The sequence below is a fragment of the Blastomyces gilchristii genome (assembly GCF_000003855.2).
Source record: "Blastomyces gilchristii SLH14081 genomic scaffold supercont1.17, whole genome shotgun sequence".
Lineage (NCBI taxonomy): Eukaryota > Fungi > Ascomycota > Eurotiomycetes > Onygenales > Ajellomycetaceae > Blastomyces > Blastomyces gilchristii.
The window spans coordinates 216,925-238,804 of NW_003101666.1; the positions used below are offsets into that span (position 1 = coordinate 216,925).

Here is a 21,880-nt window from a genome sequence, read left to right on the forward strand (position 1 = left end):
TTAATACATTAACCTCTCGTTAACGTCCCTAAGTTTTAAAACATTTCTTGGGTTTTTCTGATAGGTTAGCATACCATCGGACCAAATTGCGACAAAGCCACTGTAACATCAAATTCAACCTGATGCGCTCTGATCAAAATGCATGTCAACGCATCAACCACAGTGGTTGTTTTAGCTTTGCAAAAAATTGCCTAAGAAGGTTAGTTAACTAGTTAGTTAACTATATTTAGAAGCGCTTGCATGACTCAGCACAAGGGAACAACCATCAAGACAACGTCCTGCGCTCACCATATGGTAAAGGAACTGAAACATCGCAATCAAGCTATTTAGATCCTATTCGGATGCCCGGTGGCTATATTTGCCATGCTTGGGCTATAGATATGAAAAAGCAGAAGCTTTACTGCTGCCTTCGCAGCATAGTTGGCTGCCGCCGCCCTCGCCTTTCACCCGAACAACTTCATGTGAAAGTCCACATTAGCCAGGTTTACATCCATATACAGACCAGACAAAGGTAGCCTTGTTATTACTGCTCCCCCGAAGTAATGAATTTTTTTTCATTAGACCCAATTGGCTAACTGTAGTTTAAAGAAAAGCGTCACACCCTGTTAGTCGTGGTCGTGAATGCTCGCTAGGTGCTGTAGCTTATCGAGGTGGTTCTACTTCCATTGGGCCTTGTCACATCAACACGGCTTCCCCGTTGGAGGGAGCGCTTGATTCCAGGCGTTCTTTCTCCTGGTACTGTGTTTCATCGGGACGTAGGGACCAATTGCTGCGGCAATGTGTAGGAAGCAAGCACCAACCTAGTCAAACTACAAATTGCTCTAGAAAACACGGAACCCGTAGCTTTACTTTAGCTGCCATGAATCACCGTCGGAGTTCCTCTAGCTCTTCAACATACGGAGCTAGCGCATCTGCAGCTGTACCGGGTGCATCACCATGTCGAGCATTTATCGCTTTAGGGAGCAATCAAGGTGACCGCATTGCTGCGATCGAACAAGCCTGTCGAGAAATGGAAGCTTGTGGCATCAGAATCATACGGACTAGTAGCCTCTTCGAAACGGCACCTATGTACGTGACAGATCAAGAGTCATTTTTCAACGGTGTTTGTGAGGTTAGTTTCTTTCTATCTTTATTCTTTTGCGTTGGATGTCTTGGCTTTTAATCGGATGATCTAACATTTCTCATAGATCGAGACTACATTGGGTCCTACGGCCTTATTAAACACACTTCAGTCAATTGAGACTGGTATGGGAAGACGCAAAATTATAGACAAAGGGCCTCGTAATATAGACCTTGATATCTTGTTATACAATAATTTAAAATTCTCCGACCCTCGACTGGACATACCCCACAAACTCATGTTGGAGCGGGAATTTGTCTTGCGGCCTCTTTGCCAGTAAGATATCAACCCCTGATGGCAGTAGTGAAGCCGCGCCCTACTAACATAAGAATAGACTAATACCTAAAGAATGCCCTCCCCTTTCAGACAAAAAACTCTCATATCAATCGTATCTTGAGTCCCTCCCACCCTCCAATCCCCCCCCGGTTGCCGTAACCCCGTTATCCCCTCACCTACCACCCCTCAATCCTTCCGACCCCACACGCACAACACACCTAATGGCCGTCCTAAACGTAACGCCAGATTCTTTTTCTGACGGCGGACAAAACTCCCCCGCAAACCTCGCCGCCCTCGCCGAGACTATTCGTACCTTTATCCGTAATGGTGCTACCATAATTGATGTGGGCGGCGAAAGCACTCGCCCAGACTCCGTCCCCGTGGCTGAACAAGAGGAACTCTCTCGAGTTATTCCAGCCATCCGACTTATCCGTTCCCTACCAGAGGCCAACAAGATCGCTATAAGTATCGATACGTATCGTGCCGCCGTCGCGGAGGCGGCAGTTAATGCGGGAGCAGATATCATCAATGATGTCTCTGCGGGTGCCATGGACCCAAACATGCCTGCTACTATGGCGAAGCTCCAGAAGACGGTGATGCTCATGCACATGCGCGGCACGCCACAGACAATGACCAAACTTACCGATTACAGCGCATATGTTCCTAGCAGCGGCACCGGTAGCGCCAGCGGCAGCGGGCTAATCAATGGCGTTGCCAATGAACTCATGGAGAGAATTAGAGCTGTGGAGAGTGCTGGCGTGCGGCGCTGGCGGATCATTCTCGATCCTGGAATTGGCTTTGCGAAGAACCAAGCGCAGAATCTAGAGTTGCTGGGGAACATGCATTGTTTGAAGGAGGGGTATGAAGGATTGCGCTATTTTCCGTGGTTGGTGGGGACGAGTCGGAAGGGGTTTATTGGACGCATTACTGGCGTTACGAAGCCGAATGAAAGGGTTTGGGGTACCGCGGCGGCTGTGACTGCGGCTGTTGCTGGTGGAGCGGACGTGGTGAGGGTTCATGATGTTGAGGAGATGAGGCAGGTGGTGAAGATGGCGGATGCGATTTATAGACGTGGCGATTGAAGGAGTTCAGTGGGTTCTTAAGGGGTGTTGTGTATCACGTTTGTCCTTTTATTGTATTTTATGTTCACTTTTATTTTTATTTTTTTGGTGCTGGTGTTCAACAAAAGTTATGATCGGACTTCTTTTGTATATTTCAACATCATGTATTATGGATTCTACTTCATGGACTTTTATATATATTTGGATCGATACGATGATATGGCGGCTGTCTACCTTTTTGTGTGCTAGCAGTGCAACAGGCTAAATTTCAATTTTAATGCGGAGCTCGAATAGCGTCCAATGGAATTGCCCATTATATCGAGCAAAACGTTTTGAACCGGTTGTTTAAGGTGTTATTTACAGAGGCATCAACTAGATTTTAAGATTGATTTCGAACGTGAACTAACCTACAAGAAAAAGAATAACAAAAAGGAAGACGGAAGGGGAAAAAATATAAAAAGAAAAAAAAAGAGGAGAAAAGAAAGAAGACAGAAAAACGACACGCAAGGGCAAATTTGGTATTCTACTCTCGCAAGATTATTTTAAACGCTCTTCGCTTCCATACATATTAGCCAGCCATCGCCGGCCGTTATCGTTATCATCGTCTCCGTATCCAACGACCTCGTTGAAAAGGCCGGCCCTGTGCAGATATCATCCGCTAGAACCCCATCATCAAACGGAAAAAATAAAATAAATGTAAAAGGGCAAGAGCTCAGAGAAGCATTGTAAATTAATAAGAACAGAAAAAAGAAAGGGGGGAATGCATCCGTTTAAAAAAGAGGTGAAAAATGAAACCAAACAATGCAGATATGTAGGCCTAACTGTTGAGATAGTTCCGAATGGCTCCTGCGTATAAACGTTAGCTGACTGAGAATCATAACCGTACAAGAGAAAGTGGATACAAGCCAAAACAAAATATAGCCGGGTGGGGAGAATGCCCAAAACAAAACTTACCTTGCAACTTAGCTGCACCCTCACCAAGAACCTGCGTTAGATTCTCCAAGTCATCACCCGCCGTGATTCCAAACCGCCGCACGAAGTCTCTCGCTGCGCTTTCCAGATCGTCATAATTACCGTACTCGTCGGTAGTTGGCAGATCATCTTCGGGACGGCCGAAATAGGCATTGCTGGATATAGATGTCGCTCCTTCGAAATTTGAGAGGCGACTCTTGGCATCAGCCTGAGCGGCTGGATCAAATTGATCGCGGCCGAAGAATTCGTCGGAGGAGATACCTTTCTGACCACCGAATTTCTGTCTGGCATATTCTAATTCCTCGTCTAAATTGGTAAGAAAGGAAGCAGTTAGTATATTCTATAGGCACAAGTTTCCCAGGAGATATCGATGACCACTCACCATCAGCAGCTTTGGATGCGGCAGTAGCTCCAAAGCCCAGCTTCCTAGGGACAGGGGCTTTCGGGGCAGCACCAACTTGGCCAAATCCAAGACGGCCCATACCCATTCCCAGACGTTCAATTTCACTAGAGCTCCTTTCATGGCCCCGGGTGGCTCCAAAGCCACCTCGGGCGGGACTTACAGGTGTTGGGGAGGCTATTTTTGTAGCCGAAGATCCAGATTTTTTTGCTTCAGCTACAGCTTTCTCCGCTTCCGGATCATATCCCAGCTTAGCAATACGCTCCGCTTCTTCCTTAGCCTTCCTTTCCGCTTCCTCAAAGTCAATGGTATCGGAGGTGGTGAGCCTTTTGGCACCCAGCTTCGGTGCCTTTTTTGACCCCAATACACTCCCCTTCTTGGCGCCAGCGGCTGTGGTCTTGCGAACTGCAGGATTTGACCGAACAGCCACGGGTGGGGTCGATGCTGTGGATTTGTCTTCGGAGCTAGAGAGGGGGGATTTTGGTCGGGAAATTCCAGTGCCGTTAGCGCCCGCGCTGAGGAACGGGGAACCGTTGCGGCTGACTACGGGTGGTGTGGTTGTCCGTGAGGGAGGGTTGCTTGGGCGCTTGATGGCTGGTTTATCCCATGACGAGAAGAAGTCGTCTTCGCCTTCGCCTGCGGGGGTGGAGGATCCGTCAGAGGGAGACGCTGGCCCAGCATCGGTGATGACAACTTCGTTCGGATACCTGGTCCCACGACTCATTAGTACATGGTGAATTTAGGGCAACATAAGTATGTTAGGATGAATGTACTCTTGCGCATCCAATTGTGCTCTTCTCTTCAGTTCTTCCTTATATTTCACTGCAGCATTGGAAGTGTATTTAACCTTGGGGTCCTTGCTGGCCAGGGCGGCTGTTCCACCATGTGACTGGAAATATTTCGTCGCGGACTCATTCCCCCCCACTTTCATAATCCGTAACTGCTCCCATTGCCATTCTATATCCAACGTTAGCACATGCACACGCACACATCAGAGTCCATACCAACAGGGTGGCCTGGGAGTAAACGCACGATCAAGGTTGGTAGAGCGGACGAAGGAAATGTGAACACCGAGGTTTCGGTGATTAGACGAGCAGTCCAAACACAGATAGATGCCAAACGGAACGGAAGACCAGGTGGGGTTGTTGGTGCCACAGTCAAAACATATCTGCACAAGTTAATAGAAGTCGCGAGCAGGACAAAAGGGGGTTTTGGCGGTGTACTCACCTTATTTGCGGGTTTGGATTTTAGCTTTTCGAAAATTTTCTGGGACTGCGTCTTTGTCGCACTCATTGTGAATAGCGGCACGGAACGACCTCCGTGAAACAGACGCTGCAGAGGGAGATCAAAGAAATGCTTTGCTGTCTGGCGAAGAGAGGACGTTGGTCGGTGCGATAGCGGCCAGCGTGGTTCCAACCCACCAAATGGGATCATCTGCAAGCGCGAATAAGCGCGCTGCAAGCGCCATACTAATGGAACACGTGATGTTAACGCACCCCAGTTCGCCCACGGATTCTGGCGATATGGAAGCAATTAAGGAACAAATTGGCGAACAATAATCATTTCGTCAATTACTGGGGAGTTTATGGCGGTTCTATTATTATCTAACTCCCTGTGACACCCTGTACTGCTCGCCCTGATGCAGGTGCTGGAGCTTTAATCAATCCAAGCCATGACTTCCGCCATCCGTACCCGATATGCGCTCCGAAGCCTCTCCGCCGTGAACCCCGCAAAAAAACATCCACCCAGGCCATGGAGAGCCTTTCCCCGATACTATGCAACTCAGAACAACTTGGGAGGAACGCCATCCTCATCACAAAAGGGCGGACTGCCAAGAAAACAAATAACTGTTACCAGTGACGATGGCCGCGTGCGCTGGGGGGAGCTTTCTAGAAGAGAGAAGGCCGCTCGGGCAACGCAGCAATCTGCAAATTTCCTTATTATTGTTATTGGCGCTGTGATGACGGTCTGCATCCTTTAATCCTATGGTATTTAAGTGTCCAGGACATTTTACTGATTTTCTCCCTAGGGTACGGTATTTACTCTGCTTTACAAGGAAGTTTTTGCGCCAGACAGCAAAGTCCGGAATTTCAATCGTGCCGTCGACCGAGTTAAAGGAGACCCGAAATGCATAGAATTACTTGGGGATAGCAAGAAGATACGGGCCTATGGGGAGACTTCATGGAATAAGTGGACTAGAAATAGGCCTATAGCGTGAGTGAGCTCGAACTGGAAACACTTTGCTATTAGGTGACTAAACCGTCATTATAGAACCACCGTGGAAAAGGACCGAATTGGCCGGGAGCACATGAGAATGAACTTCAATGTGAGAATTAGGTTATTCCTTCCCTTGGCAAGATCGCATGTTCTAACCATTCTTTTTCTACTTCTAGGTCAGTGGTCCACGCAACGACGGGGTTGTGAGCGTACATCTGATAAAGAACCCTCAAACAAACGAATTTGAATACAATATCCTGGCCCTGGATGTTAAAGGTATGCCAGAATCATTACTCGACCAAAAATGGAACAATTTCCCTAACTAAGTAAAGGCCATCAACGATATTACCTCGAGAACGCTGAGGCAACTAAAAATTCCGCGAAGAAAACTGCGACGAAAATATTTGGAATACAATGGCGTTAACACGGGCGTTAGAAACCACGCCTCTTATCAGGCCGAATGAGGCCTTGTCACTACGTGGAGGCCGGAAAACTGTGTCCTTTCCGGACAAGGATCAATTCGAAATGTATGGGTTGGCTAAACTAAACATGTTTACTCTTTTCACAGTATAAACCGCTAGTTTAAGCATTACAGCAAAAGCAGAAAGCAGACCACGTCATCTAAGCATGGGAGTGATGACGGCGGCGGAAACCCACGCTCCTATACACAAGCGAGCCGCATTTCAGACCGTGTATTTATAACTGAGATATCAGCATCGTGAACCGATGCTCCACCCCAAATCTGTATATATATATAACTGAAATCGCGCATGATTCCGATTGCGTCCAGAGAGAAGAATCAAGTGTCCAAAGAAGAAAGGATAATCCTATATCTCATCCTTAACATCTGTGACCCTTGGCCAGCCCTCGATTGACTTCCCAGACCAAACGGCAACAGCCTCTACCGCTTGTTGCACTTTTTCAACGTCCTCCACGCTTTGGCCAAGCCTCCTTAGGCCACGGAGATGCCACAGTGCCGGACCTGGCCAGCCCTGGCACATTATCGAGGGTAGCGTAACTAGCAGCGTTTCCACTTGAGATAGTACCGTCTGGTCAGCCAGAAAGAGCCCATAGATCACACTCTTCTCCAGCCAGGCGAATTCTTCCTTGTATGACCCCCACGTGTCGAATATAGGCTCGAGGTTCTGCTTGTAGAGGAGCTGAATAAATTTTGTACCGCGTTCCGTGATGTCCTTCTCTAGGTCAATGTTTATCCTGTCCGATGAGTTGTTTAGTTTACTAGCTGCCCTTCTTGATGATGCATATATTGAAAAACAGTCCTTCCTGGTGTTGGTTTCGCTTCGGTACTATATATAGAACTCAAGCAATAGGAAGGTAGCCACAAGGGACATATCAAATAAATGAAATAGAATTAAAACGAAGTAGGATAATATAACAGGTACACGTATAATGAAATAATCGTTTACGTACCTCTTCTCCCCCAGCCCCATATTCGTAGCTGATAAGAATTTCTCCACCCTTGCGAGCGATGATATAGCCATCAACACACTCGGGATACCGACAAGCGTCCATTCCTTCATGAGAAGGTCACTGAACCGGGAAGCTATTCTGCGCTCTTGCTCCAGAGTAAGGTTGGGATATTCCGTGTCTACTAAGTACTCGTATACCTTTCCTACTTCGGTCGGCTTGCCAGAAGCTACTAGAGCAGAGACCTTCCATTATCCATTAGCGCTTTTGTTCATTCCGATATTACAGGATGGTTATGGTTAACTACAATTTTTCTTTTCCGAGAAGCTTTCAATTATTTGTATTTGATGTCTCTCTCGACCCACTTCGTTCACATATTTCCAGTTTTGTTTCGAGTGGGATATTGTTTTGTGAGGGTTCAAGAAACTTACCGTGAGTAGATACCATCTATCCTCTCTTAGGTCGCTGGGAAGAAGACCTTTGACTTCTTCGCAGAGCGCAGGTATGGATGAAGCCATCGTTTTTAGGGACGGCGGATTTTGAGTTGAAAAGAAGGCGGGTGGCAGGGATTGCGGGTTGAATTGCTTCAATGGAATGGAGACATAGAAATAGACGATTACAAAAAGCGGTAGGTGATCTAATTGGTTGAAGCACATGGATTTTCATGTACATGAACGGCTATCGAATAAAATTTATTTTACCATGTAGAATGAAGACAAGATAGAAAAAAGCGTCCGGGTGTCGTTGGGAGTAGCTTTTGAAGATCCGAGGCACTTACCGGGTCTGGATTAGTGGGAGACATTAGTTAGTTAACTAGCTGCGGATCATCTGGCTAGTGTGCGCTTAATTGCACGTCACCAACCGTTAAACGGTTTCGGATTCGGCGGTTGTTTTAATATAATTCTTGCCATTGAGTTCGCATTCCAACGCCAGCGGCAAAGGGATTTGTGGCTTTATCCGCTCTATCTGTCTTTTTCGAATTGATTTATCGACCATATTCTGGTTATTTCCCCCCAAGTAACCACTGCTGCTGGCAATGGTGTCAAGCATGCTGGATTTTCTCATATGCCCACTCCTGCGCGGTCCACTAAATGGATTACTTCTAGCGTATTACCTAGGTACATGTACATTCAATATATCTCAATACGGCTTTGAGATGTAAGGTTTAATGACATCAGGACAATAAACGGTTCCAAAATTAAAAGAGAACTCAGTTCCCATACAAACACTGCGCGCAGGCTGGAGCATGACTTGAAGTTATGATACTTTCCCTCTAAGGTCACTTCCCGAGATACGATCTTCCCCCTGCATCTTGTTGAGTCCACGGGTCGCTTGTTATTGAAAGATTTGTATATCTATAGGGCTCGATCTAATTTCCTACGTGGTGGCTTTCAATTTGGGAAAGCTTTGAACTCTGTCGACTTGAAGGGCCAATATCTGCACCGTCCGCTTCACCTCGACCATCTATATTATTTTATCTTATGATTATTGCTTGTCACGCGCTTGTTGAGAATGTATATCATGATTATTGCGAATATTCTCCTGTTCTGGACTTTGGTCCAAGCATAATATCCCCCAACACCGGCTGGCTTGACAGTGATCAATTAGACATCCCATCCGGGGGTTGAAATATCGTACGAGAAAGTCCAGGTAGAGCATTTACCTAGTATCAATTTTCCACCTAGCACAACCACTGATCTTCCTCAGAGTGCTGATTACCTGTTTCCATTTAGGACCACATATGCGGCGGGAGTTCCACTACCTCATACACTAGTTATGTAAAATTCCCACCCAATACAATGTCTGGTGTTAGTCAGGACTATCCTGTCAACCTCTTCTTCTGGTATTCCGAATCCCAAAGCAATAACTCAAAAAGTTATCCTCTGTCCATTTTTTTAATGGTAGACCGGGTGCAGTCTCTGATCTGGGCGTATTTGTCGAGAATGGACCGTGCCGTATCCATTATGACTCTAAGACGTCCGAACCAATAAATACTCCTAGGACAAACATGTTATACGTCGACCAGCCTGTGCAGAGGGGGTTAATTATGACAATATTACCAAAGGGGTTCTAGACCTGCTAACGGGGGAGGTTATGCCTGGGGAAGAGCCCAACGGTACCGGGATTGCAGGGGCCTTCTCCAGCCAGAATGTGAAGCAAGCCGCCAATAAAACGGAAAATGCAGCAATACAGTTCTGGTACTTTCTTCAGGCCTGGACCGGGAGTTTTGACAAGTACACTGCTGGTCGGGCGGGAGAATTTCTCCATACACATCTGGACAGAGTCATACGGAGGTCGATGTGGGCTAGCATTCGCGAGATACATCGTAGAGAAAAATAAGGAGATTGAAACGAACGGGACAAACGCCACAGTTTTGTCCTTGGAAACGCTGGGTATCATCAATGGTTGTATGGATATCTTACTCTAGGAACCCTCTTATCCTTCGATTGCATACAACAACTCCTACGGTATTATCGCGATTAACGAGACGGTCAAGGCTATGGCAGAGGGTGATCTTCCTACTTGTCTCAATCTAGTTTCCAAGTGTCAAGAACTTGCCCGGACCCTAGATCCCAACGCAACCGCTAACAATGAGCAAGTTAAGGACAAGTATAGAAATGCGAGCGAATATTGTCTGGAGTATATCGAGGGCCCTTACGTTGTCGAGATGAAATGGGGTTATTATGATATGGCGCACTGCTACCTTGATCCGTTCCCGCCGGAATATTACGTTGGATTTTTAGCACAACCAGAAGTGAAGCAAGCACTAGGTGTTCCTGTTAATCACACTGAGACCTCCCCGGTTGTTGGGCAGTCGTTTATCATGACAGGAGACTATACGAGAAACGGGATGGAAGGATATACGAGTGAAATCGGATACTTGCTTGATTCAGGTGTCCAGGTGGCGCTGGTATATGGCGACCGTGACTACGCTTGCAATTGGGTCGGCGGCAAGGTTGTAAGCCTCGCTGTCAATTACAGTCAGTCTGACGCGTTCAAAATGGCTGGGTACGAGGAGATCGTATTGAGCAATCACACCAATCGGGCATGGGTTGCCTGCGCCAGCACTATTCGTTCACTCGTGTATACCAGTCGGGCCACATGGTTCCTTCGTATCAGCCAGAGCTTGCGCTGGAACTATTCCGTCGATCACTTTTCAATCTTGACTTCGCAACGGGGAAGACAAACATACGACACAATCGAACTACTCGACTACCAGTCCCGAAAACTCCACGCATACGGAAAAACCACCTGCTCAGCCATATCTAACGTGCTACTTCTGGTACATGCCTTCATCATGTGCTGATAACCAGATAAGTGCCATGATTGAAGGGAAGACAGACTTTTTTAACAGCTATATCATTACCTCTCCAACGCTTCCTCCAGACACGTGTCCGAAAACCCCTTGACAGTAATAAGATTGTCTGCAGCGGGCCAAAGAGCATGAACACCGGCCCTCCAAATATTGGCCATGGCGTATCTGATCGTCTTGGGGCAAGGAGCACGCTTCTCCTCAGTTTGGCGTGCTTTTCTTGGTTCTTGAGAGTGTAACAATCCACAACTCTCTTATACGAGTCTTATGTAACATAATATGGTATTTTGGTGTGGTGTTAAAAGTTCTTATAATATAAAATAACTTTGCGGATGGTTTCAAAAAGTTCAGAGCAGCCCGGTAATCTCAGAAGCACTTACCAGAAAAGTGGTCTTGACAACCCGAATTAGTATGCTCAAACAACACACATAGGATCATCCGGCGCTCCACACGGATCTTCCAATAAAGCCAACGGAAAACCGAAGTCCTCAGGGAAAAACAGTATGTTTCTTCCAGCAGATGAATGAACAACTTCCTCACATGCACCCTCGCAAGTCGCGAACGGCAAGAAAATTGCTCAACCCAACAATGCTTGAACACACTCATGCTCAGAATGCCGGAGAACCGGATTTTCTGAAAGCGCATTGTGACGTGATGTATATATATTTCGAAACAAAGTATGTGTCGCAACTAGTCATTTTAGATGAGTTTAACGCTGTTGATAACCCTGTAAGCTCCGGAAGGATGACCTTCAGCGCAGCACCTATTTCCCCAGCTTCTGGATTGTAACACAACTGAGCCAAGAGTATAGAAAAAGGGATGTCGAGTCAAGGCTGCTGGTTAAGCCCCGCATTCAAAGTGAAGACATGAGCTACTATGTTTGTATTTCAGAATGAGGATAAGATTTTCATAATTGGGGGAGATGAATAAGCGCATTTGCAGTGATTTTTCGTGGCATTGAAACGCAACTGGCTTTAGATTTATGTTTCTCTTGTTCGATAGGAAACATCCTAGCTTATGTTAAGGAAGGGGATTCGATGATAAGGATACCAGGTACAATTCACATTGACCAAGCATCGCATGTTCAGACAATGCGAAGATCCATCAATAATTTCACGGTCAGTGACTGATTGGGGCAAATATTTCCACAATCCAATTCCAATGGTCTTCAGGTTTTGGCGGATATATAGTATGCACATATAAGATTTTGTTTCCTAGTATTAGAGGAATTCAAGTGGCACTCATAGATCGTTACCACTGACAGGAATGAGTGAAAAGACTAAGAACCAAGTCAAAAGATATTCTGATATCACATGATTTTAGGGCAACGTCCCAATGCAGTTAGTGCAGCCATTTCTATCCGGGCCGACATAACTCCGGCTTCAAACCACTAACTTATTACTCGCCATTGCCAAGAGTTCGAGATAATTGCACAGTAAAATCAGGACAGGAGGCCAACACTCATATCACAAATAGAATCTGCCTCATACATAACAACAGACTTTATAACCATGTCAAAACTTGCGAAGTACGTTTGTCTTTGATCCTCTTATTATTTCTAGCAGCGAAGGAAAAGCCTCAACTAACAGTTTACAGTCGCGCTGATTGGGCGGACGACGAGGAGTTCGAAGAAACCCAATCCCTTCCACCCCAACAAGTTATCAACAATAAAGATGGCACTAAGACTGTTATCTCATATCGATTCAACGACGATGGCAAGAAAGTAAAAACAAGCCGCCGAATCCGTACAACTGTGGTCAAGGAGCACGTGAACCCCAGAGTCGCAGAACGACGAGGATGGACAAAATTTGGGCGTGAAAAGGGTCATCCGCCTGGCCCTTCGTTCGACACTACCTCCGTTGGTGAAAATATTATCTTCAGACCTAGTGTGAACTGGAAAGCACAAGCGAAAGAGGCAGAGAAAGCAGGCCCCGAGAAGGGAAGCATCAAGGACCAACTAAAAGACAAGAAAGTCAAGTGTCGAATTTGTTCTGGAGAGCATTTCACTGCCAGATGTCCGTTCAAGGATACGATGGCACCAGTAGAAGAGCCTAGTGGGGGTGCTGGTGACGATATGGGTGAAGACCGGGCAGCTGGAGGCCTGGGTGCCGGCGGCAGCAGCTACGTACCACCACATCTACGCAAAGGCGGTGCTGGGGCTGGAGAGCGCATGGGCGGTAAATATGAACGAGACGATCTGGCAACTCTTCGCGTTACAAACGTAAGTTCATGCAAAGAACCACATTCCTCCCTTCTTGTATACTAACTCTGCGACAGGTGAGCGAACTTGCGGAAGAACAAGAAATTCGAGACATGTTTGAGAGATTCGGTCGCGTCACAAGAGTCTTCCTGGCAAAGGATAGGGAAACAAATATGGCGAAAGGCTTCGCCTTCATTTCGTTCCAGGATAGAAGTGACGCTGCTCGCGCATGCGAGAAAATGGATGGCTGTAAGTTCCCAAGGCGGTGTATCAGCAAACAGACAGTTCCTCTGCTAATGCGTTAAGTAGTTGGTTATCGGCATCTGATCCTCCGCGTGGAGTTTGCGAAGAAGACTACGTAATTTATTTGATCTCTTTTTCGGCTAATGTTGTGTGGTGTTTTCAAATTGATATGGTTTCGGTAAAGAAAATATTTCCCTCAGTTTACTCTGATGATTGCTCAATGAAAGCATTTATGGCTACTTCAATTGATTCCTCCAAAATGTGTAGATGGCCTCAAAATAAGCCAGCGTGTTCTACTTGGTTTTCTTATTTGATCCTGTCCATACCCCCTGAACTGGCGTTAGCGCGATTTGTCGCTCAGTTTAGAACACTTCTCTGACCGCTTCCACCCTACGCATCCGATAGGGTTAATTTTCATCCTCATGACACAGTTGGCATTGCTTTTATCGCGTTGTGTTTGGTCTTTACTTATACTTACATCTACAAAAATTCAAAGACTGCATTAAATAACAAGGCTTCTCGCCGCTGCAGCCCCGACCACGTCATTCAACCAAGGTCCAATACATCCTAGGTGATACGAATATGTGCGAGCCCCTTTCGCCCTAACCACCCGGATTTATCTCCTTGCAGCAATCGACAGCAAGCAAATAATCTTTGCGACCACTCTTTCGCCCTTTCTTTTCGATTCTTCTTCTATCTTTCCTTCGGACATTTTCTGCATATTTGCTTTTTTGCTCCCTATCCTTCACACGATCCCCAACCAACACGCTACCTCATTATGCTTCGCCGCATCCCCCCTTTCCCCACTCCTCCCCCCATCATAGACAAACACATTGTGCATGCTAATTTTGCAGTTCTTATTCGGCCTTCACCGCTGGACACCCGGGCCTCGTTGACCAGCAGATAAAGGAAGATCCAATGCGTACATGCGTCTAGACTTCCAGACCATCCGGCCGGTAGCATGCCCTCTGTCCCATATGTCGTTTATTAACGGCCACGATATTCGTTCCAGCCTACGGATACGCATCTTTCCTCGCTTCTATCGCTTGGGACTTTTCTTTCTACGAGGAGGGACAAAGGGCTATAAAGCACGCGCTTTTCAAAGTCTCACGACATGCTTCGAAGCTGCCAACAGACACATCACATTGCATCGGCTGCATTACCGTTTGAGTCTATATCAAGCCTGGTAATCCCCAACCCGCATCCTCAGATTACTTCTCTTATTTGCCCAACAAATCTTGTGGATGAACTGCGGGATAAAGGAAAGCATTGGAAAAGGGAGCTGCTTAATATTGTCCATGTTTCGCAGACTATTATTCGCGGGGGCCTTTTTTCTTTTCCTTTTTCTTCCAACCCTTCTACTGGGTATTCTATCTCCCATCGGTCCCGGCATAGTGTTGATTTATTTTCAGAACTTTTGATGCATCATCTGCCATATGTTCTTCATTCGTCACAGTTTTCTCCTTCCTGTGATGTGCCATTTGTTGTCCACTATAGATATCATCAAGGCAAACCTGCTATCGGCACCCTGCACTTGAGGGTTTCGCGATCATGTTTGCCTTGCTGCTGTTATCCAACTTTGATCTCATTATATCCTGCTCCGGGTTTGCGCTCCTTGTTGTCCCTATTCTTCTTGCTCTCATTTTCCTCGGGCTACATATATATTGCTACTAAGCTATGTAGGAACCAAAAGTACTGTATATGATTCCGCCGAAGCTCAAACGGATCGCTCACCCTGCAAGTGCCGGCCATATCGCGCCTCAATATAGAGGACCAAGCCGACAAAGAACAAAGACCAACGCTACACAATAACAGGGCTTGAGGGGAAATAGCGGGATGTAGAAAATGGACGAATCCAAAGAACGACTACAAGCAAATTAAAATCTCTAAAGACAAAAAAGTGGTAAGAGGGAAGAATTGAAGCTGATTCCGGCTGTTCCCTCAAGTCTCCAATCCCTTTCATCAACCCACAACAAAGGTCCATATGATGGCCCTCGTTCTCTGCTCAGACTGGCTATAGCCCCAACCCGACGGCAAATGAGTTGTGAAATATCCCTGTCAAAATATTCCTTTTGTCAAAACCCGGCGCGGCGCGGGTGTTAGGACGGAGAGCTAGTATACATAGTACAGTACATGCACATATCAGGAAAAAGAAAAGAAACCCAAAATACTTGGAAAAATAAAAAGAAGAGAGAGAGAGAGAGAGAGAGATCAAGCCGTACGAGCGCCTAATCTTCCCATAGTTACGGAGTATTATGCCTTCACATTCTCCACACACATCCACAAAGCCAGACGCACCCACGACGGACTTCACAGCCACCCCCGAAATCCGGCAAAGAGGACACATCCAACTGGCGGAAACCAACCAGGTAGTGCCTTCGCGCCAACAATCTAAGAATAACAATGACCCGGCTAAGGCACTGTATACGTCAGCCAGACGCCTCCCCGACAGAACGACATAACTGAACCCCGAATTTGAAAAATGCTTATTAGCCTGGCTGCGGCCGGAAAGCGCAAATAACATAGGTAGTAGTTAGGGCCTCTTCTCTCTGTTCTCCCACACCCCAAAAACCTACCTATGCATGAGATCGGACATTAACCCCTATATGTAGCGTGTCCGGGCCCTTTAGTCCTGCATTTACCTCGCTGTCACTTTTCTTCGTGAGTTGGATGCTCTGTTATCATCTAGTCTCACGGTTAATAACTGGCATGTATGTAATGCATATACGAACGACATATAGCATAGCATATATTCAAGATAATACGGAATGACCCATACATCTATCAATCTGTCAGGTACTGTACATATACAGGGACTTAATATAATTGCCTCGACAAGCCTTGACATAATTTTGTGTTAGGGAAGCGTTGGAACAATGCAGTAGCCGAGTACCAAGTACAGATAGAGAATACCTTGGAACTTGGACGAGCGAATAGCACCCAAGTATAGGGATTTAGAGTATTCCCAGCGGCTTGGATGAGCGACAACCCTAGGTCCGATCCCTGATTTTCGCTCTAGAATGGGAGTGTCCAGGTACAGTAGTACATATGAGGGTCGACTTAGCTGCCCGCCGTTCTTGTTCCTGTTCCCGCCCTTCTCGGTAGGTATAGGCATGTACATTACCTTTACTCATAGCCATTTTAGTACAATTTTGTCGAACATCAACAGGTCAGCCTTTTTTTCCTACCTCCTCCCCCTTCAGCTTGACTTTTGGCCTTGTCTCCTCCAATACGAATCCAGCGATCCAGCGAGTATTGAATTCCAGACCTTGTCTTCCTCCTATCCATTCGGAGTCCCCGAGACTAGCCCATCTCTGGGCCAGCGCTTCCATGGAAAAAGCAGGCAAAACCCCTCTTTTATTGTTGTGCGGATTAAACAGCCCATAGGATCCAGAATCAACCATGCCATGATAAAACAAACTAGCCCATATTAACATCGATGAGTAAAAGTGGGTAGCAAGTAGCTAGTGCGCCGCCACAAAATGCCCTGACCGCCCCATGCCACCGGATATAGCATCACCCATACATTAGTACAGAGTACATTCGCGGAGCCTATACCCACCTAGGTATGTGATTCGGTGATGTATGTAGGTACGTACAGGAACCGATCTTTCGTCCCATTCTTATTTCTTCTCGTATATGTGAGATGAAATAATCCCGATACCTAGCTACAGGTCCCTTACTATGCATGCGCACATGTCAAAAAAAAAAAAAAAAAAAAAGCAATCGTCGGTGCCGGATATTACCTCTTCCGCTTGGCACTCGGCCTAAAGAATTATCAGAGAGAGAGAAAGAGAGACAAAGAAAATGGAATGTGAAAAAGAGGATCGATCAGGGAGCCGACTAATCCTCAAGCCATTTCCCACCACCCACTCCCGCCTTATTTTATATCCTCTAGCCAAAAGCAGGAAACGAAGAATTGCCTGGCTATATCAAACATGGATTGGGTTCTTTATGATCGGCGTCAGTAAATCATCCCAAGATCTCTCCCGCCGTCAGCCACCAGTTAGTTAAGTTTAGTGTGGTTGGTTGGTTACTTACCCTTGCTTAATTTAAACCTTCCATTTGTGCCTTGCCTTGCCCTTGTTTACCCCAGCCAGGCCTAGCTTTTCCTCTGCTCCATTTCAGCCCGGACATTCTTCCTTTATTTGGGTGGTGTATGTACAGTACATTACATCTATCTGCCGAAGCCAAAGCCGCGCCTCAGGTCGCAAAAATAACCAACGGCGTCTTCGACCAAAGGGCGGGATTCTAATGTATTATTATTGACGAGACATTGCTTGATTGAGCTGTGGACCGAAGTTTTTAAACTAATATGAGGTAAGAGGCGTTTCGAGGATCATCAGCCTGCTGAGCAGGTAGCTGCCAAGTTACCGTGCCCTGACCTGATCCGCGGTGAAGACTTTTAAGAGGCCTGTTGACCTGTGGGTGCGTGATCGACTGAACATGATCGACTGCAGCCCAGACTCGGGTTCGAGGGGCCGGAAGGTGGGGGGGTTTGCGAATGAATCTATGATTTATACCTTTTTTTAGAGAGGGACATGAGGGGGGCCGGTGTCAAGGACTGGCTGGCCCGGGGGGTGTTGAGGGGGTTTCAGGTTTGAGCTTTTTTTTTTTTTTTTTTTGCCCAAGGATGAACGAATGGCATTTAATAGGCGGTCATTATTACATATTACGAGAAACCTGCCGGATGGCTGTGCCTCCATGAGGTAGGTACTGTATGTATGAGTGCGTGGATGTTTTATATCTGTCGTGGAGATACAGATTTTGTGGTGTATTCCGAACTTTTTGAAAATCTAAAAACGGTTCTTTAAACATTTTCATTGTTTTTATTGTTTTTATACCTTTCTTCTCCTCTGAGCTTCTCCCTGCGCTCTGCTATTTCATTGGCGGCTCCATTAATGGTAGTGCTGTTGATCCGTATGGAAGTGTGAAGAATAATCTACGGCTATCCCTTGTTAGGGTTGTGGGGTGTCACTGTTTCCTTCTCATCTATTCGTTCTTTATTTTTGCAGACTTCTGCTCTTGATTTGGTCTAGAGTTTTGCAATCCGTTTCTTACGAGCAGGAACGCCACAAAATTTAGATCGTCTAGAGCTTGATCAGATTTCCATTCCAAGATTTTCCGCTGCTCGAGGGTATTGAATATTAGAACGATTAATAAGAAACTAAGAACGAATCGCATTCTTCTCATTTTATCAGACAGAAGATTGCCCTTTTAGGCAAATGCTGATACCTCCCAGGTTGGAGGAGCTTTAATTGATTAGCAGTTGATGCTTCAATCGTTAATAAACGTGTCAATTATGCGCTAAACGTGAACGCGGAAATGTCTCCTCTGCGATGAGGGTTGAGTAGCGTTTTGCTGCCACCCAGATGTTTAGAAATTATGGTATGTTGGCCAGATAAACTACACCTTCCTCGGCGCCTCAGAACAAGGCTTTGTGTTTGGCCGCTGCTCAGAGCTCAAGCAGGTTTGTTATCACTCTGTGCGCCCCGCCGCATGCTCGTTCAAGTGGTCAAGGTAGTAAAATAAGGGGACAGCTGGTGTTCTATCCGGACAGAGGTTTCCAACCTTAAATAGGTGTTATACATGCACGACGTTGGAGTTCTTGGTGGGCTGCTGTTGGATGCGTCCACTTGCATACAACCTCTATTGCACCTCGGTCTGAGAGCTATGGTGTTTTGCTGGTGTAGTCGCGACTCATACACTAGGGCATGATGGTTCGTTGGTTTATTTGTCATATTGACCGCAAAGGCAAATTGTTCTCCATCTTCCTACCAGATCGGGATTTTCCCTCCCCTATTCCTCCACCCGTTGGAGTTGATAAGTACTATTGGCGTGAGTAAAATATATATGAAACAACACCAACTAAAAATTAATATTTCCATTAACTTGAAACAGAGAGGGATCTGCAGCTTGTCGATAAATTTTGAGAGCAGGGGGGGAAGATTGATGTTGTCTGTTCATAGGATTATTGGAGAATGGATCAGCATTAAAACATACAGTACTGACGATGGCCAAGGCACAACTTCATGCCAAACCGTTTTCCTCGCATGAGGCTTGGCCCTGATCTTCGAATGTGCTGTAAGTATTGGAAGACTTTTCAACAGGAGATCCAACAGAAATAATGTAGGAAGTCTATTGCTATGTGTAACGAGTTCACAGGCGGTGCAAACTTCACGTGGTTGCTGATCTGACTGAATGTTAGTCAAAATGATACTGTTGAATGCGGGTATAAACACGTCTCACGAACAGATAGAATAATAATAAGGGACGAACCACACATCTGCATTAACGCCATGTTTAATCGAGGTTATTGGATAATAATGACACAGGTCGAATCTGGCCAGAAATATATCGAGTTATCCTGGGTCAAATTCGCCCAGGAGCTGGATCACGATATGGCTAGGAATCTAGACGTTGCTCTCCAACTAAACTTGACCTAATGGCTGCAGGCTTAGGCATGCTATCAACCACAACTATCAAATTAATATCAACGGCAACAGCCAGTTTCAAGAAAACGAACTGACGGCCATAGTCTTTCGTACATAGTGTCACGAATTCAAAGTAAAATGAGCTCTAGGCCCTAAGATTGCAGGGAAAAGATTGGATAAGGAAAGCAGAAGCGGGTGGAGATCAGTGATTCACTAATCAGACGTTCAACTTTAGCAAGGTACCATCCCTCCCCAATAGTACCAGGTCGGCAGCTGCGAGGCTGTGACGTTACGCCTCTCTAGACCGACAAAGGCTAGCTTTGAAGCACACTTCAGAACCGTTCGAGCTTTTCTGAAGTAGCCAATTGCTCCGCCGTTCAACGTTTTGGAAAAAATGAAAATGCGGCTACCATCGAATCCCATTTGCAGGAATTGCACATGGTCACTCAGAATATCCCGTAATATGCCTCATGTAGTACAGACAGGAAAGCCTGAATAAAGACGATGGTTATAAACGGCCACTAGGAGGTTATAAGCGTCAAGCCAGACGCCGGATCGAGTCACATGCGCAACGATTAGAAACGCGAGTTGGAAAATCCCGGCTCGGAATACCAAGCATATACTGTCAGGAAGCAGCAGGCTGACCGGCGGACTTTTCCGTGGTGCTCCTAAACACAAAATATACCAATCCATCATGGAGTGCACAGAGAGCATCGAGTACTTTTAGCGTTAAAAAGATAGAAGCGTTAGGTTATTCGGCAACTGAGAACCCACAGGATAACCCAAGGGTAATGGCATACGAGTCCAGGTTGCCGTCATGATCGCTTTTCGCCTGTCGCACGTCTGTTCAGGTGGATCATCTAGGAAATTGTGAATCAGACTCGGGTTGTCGAATTTTTCGGCAGAAAATGTCCGCATCCAGGCCTCAGAGACAATGGCAATATTGCAACATTGTTTTGCCGTCAAGACCCTTTTCTCTCCAGACCAGGCATGTCCTAGATCGTTAGAGATTTCCAGCTATATTCACAGTAAATTAATAGCATTTATTGACTTCAAAATCCTTGCATAAGCATTGTGTTTGCCTAAAATTCCTTAGGACAGTGCTTACGGCAACGGAATACACCGACTGTCTCGGGTTTATGGCGTATCGGCTGCATATTTGCTGGCCACGCACATCCAATGAGCACAAATATGAAGTTCCCGGTGTGAGTTGGCACAACTCGCACTGACTGGATTTTCAATGCCCTTGGTCACTCTAGGGGCACACCTTCAGAGAGTCTTTGAAGGCATTAGTAGCCCTTCTAGGAAGTCAAGGGCGGATAGAATCTCCGTTAGCCCCAACCAACAAATACCATCTTTTGCACCACTGATAGAACAGGGGCGGAGAGTCAACTATCCACTTGGTAAAATGTAGATAATTTCCAACATACTCCGCACCGGGCCAAGCTATGACTTAGAAACAGCCAATGCTTCAGCAAAAACCAGCGAACTAAGAGCGAGTAACATGCCAAAAGGTCTGCCCCTGTTGTCTTACAACCATCGCGGCACGGGGGTCAGTGTGAAAACAGAAATATAGACGTACCTAGTCTGTAGTATGGTGGATATAATGGTAGGCACTGGATTTGCCACTCTTCAACGCGAGATGTAAAGGCAGGGGTAATGTGTAACCCTGGGTAGGAAGGTTCTATTTGAAGGGTAGCATACAAGACGGGCATATCGTATAAATGGAGTATCAAACTTCGACTCTAAACACACTCGCAGAAGATTTGCAAAGAGTATGTTTGTTTGATTTCTTGTGTTTCACAGGCTGGGCGGCGGTGTGCTTGGACGTGGGAGTTCCCGCAAAGAGAAGAGGAATTCCCAAGTAAACGGCAGTAGATAAAGTTTCTGATAAGACTTACAAAGGGGTTTCTGACGAGCTGAAGCGATGTGTCGATAACGTCGGGCCAAGGACAATGCTATGAGGAGGATGCGTTGAGGTTGTTGGAAGTCAAAAGTCATGTTCAGGCCGTAATTCAGCCTCATGCTGACTACTCCGTAGCCAAGGATAATGTTACGATATACAGTGAAATACCGTAACATAATTATATACACAGCGGTTTGAAGGATATTTCTCGTCTACAGGAATAATATACGTATCTATTTCAGGCCTAGTAACAACGCCATATTGTTATAGGCTTAGCGGTGTAAGTTGTGCGCACAGGCCATGTACTTTA

The 21,880-nt window shown here is 46.1% G+C and overlaps 7 protein-coding genes across 9 annotated transcripts; 4 read left to right on the forward strand and 3 right to left on the reverse strand.

Moving 5' to 3' along the window:
• Positions 1–262: 262 nt before the first annotated feature.
• Positions 263–2,845, forward strand: BDBG_06984 (dihydropteroate synthase). The gene is made up of 4 exons (XM_031722873.1): positions 263–511; positions 589–1,111; positions 1,188–1,396; positions 1,455–2,845. The coding sequence occupies exons 1-4, from the start codon at positions 342–344 to the stop codon at positions 2,476–2,478; spliced, it is 1,926 nt and encodes a 641-aa protein (XP_031579892.1). The 5' UTR covers positions 263–341; the 3' UTR covers positions 2,479–2,845.
• BDBG_06985 (arf GTPase-activating protein) lies at positions 2,681–5,243 on the reverse strand. Its single transcript, XM_002622428.2, has 6 exons — positions 5,057–5,243; positions 4,862–4,997; positions 4,603–4,786; positions 3,812–4,536; positions 3,412–3,735; positions 2,681–3,303 (listed from the first exon to the last, which is right to left on the reverse strand). Exons 1-6 carry the CDS (start codon positions 5,120–5,122, stop codon positions 3,275–3,277), a joined length of 1,464 nt encoding a protein of 487 aa, XP_002622474.1. The 5' UTR covers positions 5,123–5,243; the 3' UTR covers positions 2,681–3,274.
• On the forward strand, positions 5,076–7,444 carry BDBG_06986 (mitochondrial import inner membrane translocase subunit tim21). The gene is made up of 5 exons (XM_002622429.2): positions 5,076–5,795; positions 5,859–6,043; positions 6,101–6,155; positions 6,223–6,322; positions 6,379–7,444. The coding sequence occupies exons 1-5, from the start codon at positions 5,502–5,504 to the stop codon at positions 6,468–6,470; spliced, it is 726 nt and encodes a 241-aa protein (XP_002622475.1). The 5' UTR covers positions 5,076–5,501; the 3' UTR covers positions 6,471–7,444.
• On the reverse strand, positions 6,026–8,233 carry BDBG_06987 (uncharacterized protein). Its single transcript, XM_031722874.1, has 3 exons — positions 7,906–8,233; positions 7,478–7,719; positions 6,026–7,261 (listed from the first exon to the last, which is right to left on the reverse strand). Exons 1-3 carry the CDS (start codon positions 8,128–8,130, stop codon positions 6,874–6,876), a joined length of 855 nt encoding a protein of 284 aa, XP_031579893.1. The 5' UTR covers positions 8,131–8,233; the 3' UTR covers positions 6,026–6,873.
• A 1,040-nt stretch (positions 8,234–9,273) lies between these two features.
• On the forward strand, positions 9,274–10,781 carry BDBG_06988 (carboxypeptidase S1; the record flags this gene model as incomplete). The annotated part of the gene is made up of 3 exons (XM_031722875.1): positions 9,274–9,282; positions 9,476–9,757; positions 9,903–10,781. The coding sequence occupies 3 exons, from the start codon at positions 9,274–9,276 to the stop codon at positions 10,779–10,781; spliced, it is 1,170 nt and encodes a 389-aa protein (XP_031579894.1).
• A 1,367-nt stretch (positions 10,782–12,148) lies between these two features.
• On the forward strand, positions 12,149–16,257 carry BDBG_06989 (eukaryotic translation initiation factor 3 subunit G). The gene is made up of 4 exons (XM_002622432.2): positions 12,149–12,315; positions 12,384–13,008; positions 13,065–13,236; positions 13,297–16,257. Exons 1-4 carry the CDS (start codon positions 12,299–12,301, stop codon positions 13,347–13,349), a joined length of 867 nt encoding a protein of 288 aa, XP_002622478.1. The 5' UTR covers positions 12,149–12,298; the 3' UTR covers positions 13,350–16,257.
• BDBG_17535 lies at positions 15,019–16,905 on the reverse strand. 3 transcript variants are annotated; one of them, XM_031725228.1, is made up of 4 exons: positions 16,419–16,905; positions 16,010–16,354; positions 15,807–15,915; positions 15,019–15,650 (listed from the first exon to the last, which is right to left on the reverse strand). In XM_031725228.1, exons 1-2 carry the CDS (start codon positions 16,665–16,667, stop codon positions 16,088–16,090), a joined length of 516 nt encoding a protein of 171 aa, XP_031579895.1. In that variant the 5' UTR covers positions 16,668–16,905; the 3' UTR covers positions 15,019–15,650; positions 15,807–15,915; positions 16,010–16,087. The 3 variants fall into 3 exon arrangements, with proteins under 3 accessions (XP_031579895.1, XP_031579896.1, XP_031579897.1); XM_031725229.1 differs by lacking the exon at positions 15,019–15,650 and having other exon boundaries at positions 15,734–15,915; XM_031725230.1 differs by lacking the exon at positions 15,019–15,650 and having other exon boundaries at positions 15,915–16,354.
• Positions 16,906–21,880: the final 4,975 nt, after the last annotated feature.

What these genes read in the sequence shown, in the direction of transcription:
- BDBG_06989 (XM_002622432.2), top strand. An exon ending in CAACTCTTCGCGTTACAAAC is followed by an intron (nt 13,009 to 13,064) that starts GTAAGTTCATGC and finishes ACTCTGCGACAG; the next exon opens with GTGAGCGAACTTGCGGAAGA. An exon ending in ATGCGAGAAAATGGATGGCT is followed by an intron (nt 13,237 to 13,296) that starts GTAAGTTCCCAA and finishes TGCGTTAAGTAG; the next exon opens with TTGGTTATCGGCATCTGATC.
- BDBG_06985 (XM_002622428.2), bottom strand. Translation starts at nt 5,122, where the DNA reads ATGAGTGCGACAAAGACGCAGTCCCAGAAAATTTTCGAAAAGCTAAAA. An exon ending in GCACAATTGGATGCGCAAGA is followed by an intron (nt 4,537 to 4,602) that starts GTACATTCATCC and finishes TCGTGGGACCAG; the next exon opens with GTATCCGAACGAAGTTGTCA. An exon ending in CGCATCCAAAGCTGCTGATG is followed by an intron (nt 3,736 to 3,811) that starts GTGAGTGGTCAT and finishes TTACCAATTTAG; the next exon opens with ACGAGGAATTAGAATATGCC.
- BDBG_17535 (XM_031725228.1), bottom strand. Translation starts at nt 16,667, where the DNA reads ATGTTAATATGGGCTAGTTTGTTTTATCATGGCATGGTTGATTCTGGA. An exon ending in TCAAGCTGAAGGGGGAGGAG is followed by an intron (nt 16,355 to 16,418) that starts GTAGGAAAAAAA and finishes CTATGAGTAAAG; the next exon opens with GTAATGTACATGCCTATACC.
- BDBG_06986 (XM_002622429.2), top strand. Translation starts at nt 5,502, where the DNA reads ATGACTTCCGCCATCCGTACCCGATATGCGCTCCGAAGCCTCTCCGCC. An exon ending in TTATTGGCGCTGTGATGACG is followed by an intron (nt 5,796 to 5,858) that starts GTCTGCATCCTT and finishes TTTTCTCCCTAG; the next exon opens with GGTACGGTATTTACTCTGCT. An exon ending in ACTAGAAATAGGCCTATAGC is followed by an intron (nt 6,044 to 6,100) that starts GTGAGTGAGCTC and finishes CCGTCATTATAG; the next exon opens with AACCACCGTGGAAAAGGACC.
- BDBG_06987 (XM_031722874.1), bottom strand. Translation starts at nt 8,130, where the DNA reads ATGTGCTTCAACCAATTAGATCACCTACCGCTTTTTGTAATCGTCTAT. An exon ending in ATAGATGGTATCTACTCACG is followed by an intron (nt 7,720 to 7,905) that starts GTAAGTTTCTTG and finishes GGATAATGGAAG; the next exon opens with GTCTCTGCTCTAGTAGCTTC. An exon ending in ATGGGGCTGGGGGAGAAGAG is followed by an intron (nt 7,262 to 7,477) that starts GTACGTAAACGA and finishes CTCATCGGACAG; the next exon opens with GATAAACATTGACCTAGAGA.
- BDBG_06984 (XM_031722873.1), top strand. Translation starts at nt 342, where the DNA reads ATGCCCGGTGGCTATATTTGCCATGCTTGGGCTATAGATATGAAAAAG. An exon ending in CATATACAGACCAGACAAAG is followed by an intron (nt 512 to 588) that starts GTAGCCTTGTTA and finishes TGTAGTTTAAAG; the next exon opens with AAAAGCGTCACACCCTGTTA. An exon ending in GTCTTGCGGCCTCTTTGCCA is followed by an intron (nt 1,397 to 1,454) that starts GTAAGATATCAA and finishes ACATAAGAATAG; the next exon opens with ACTAATACCTAAAGAATGCC.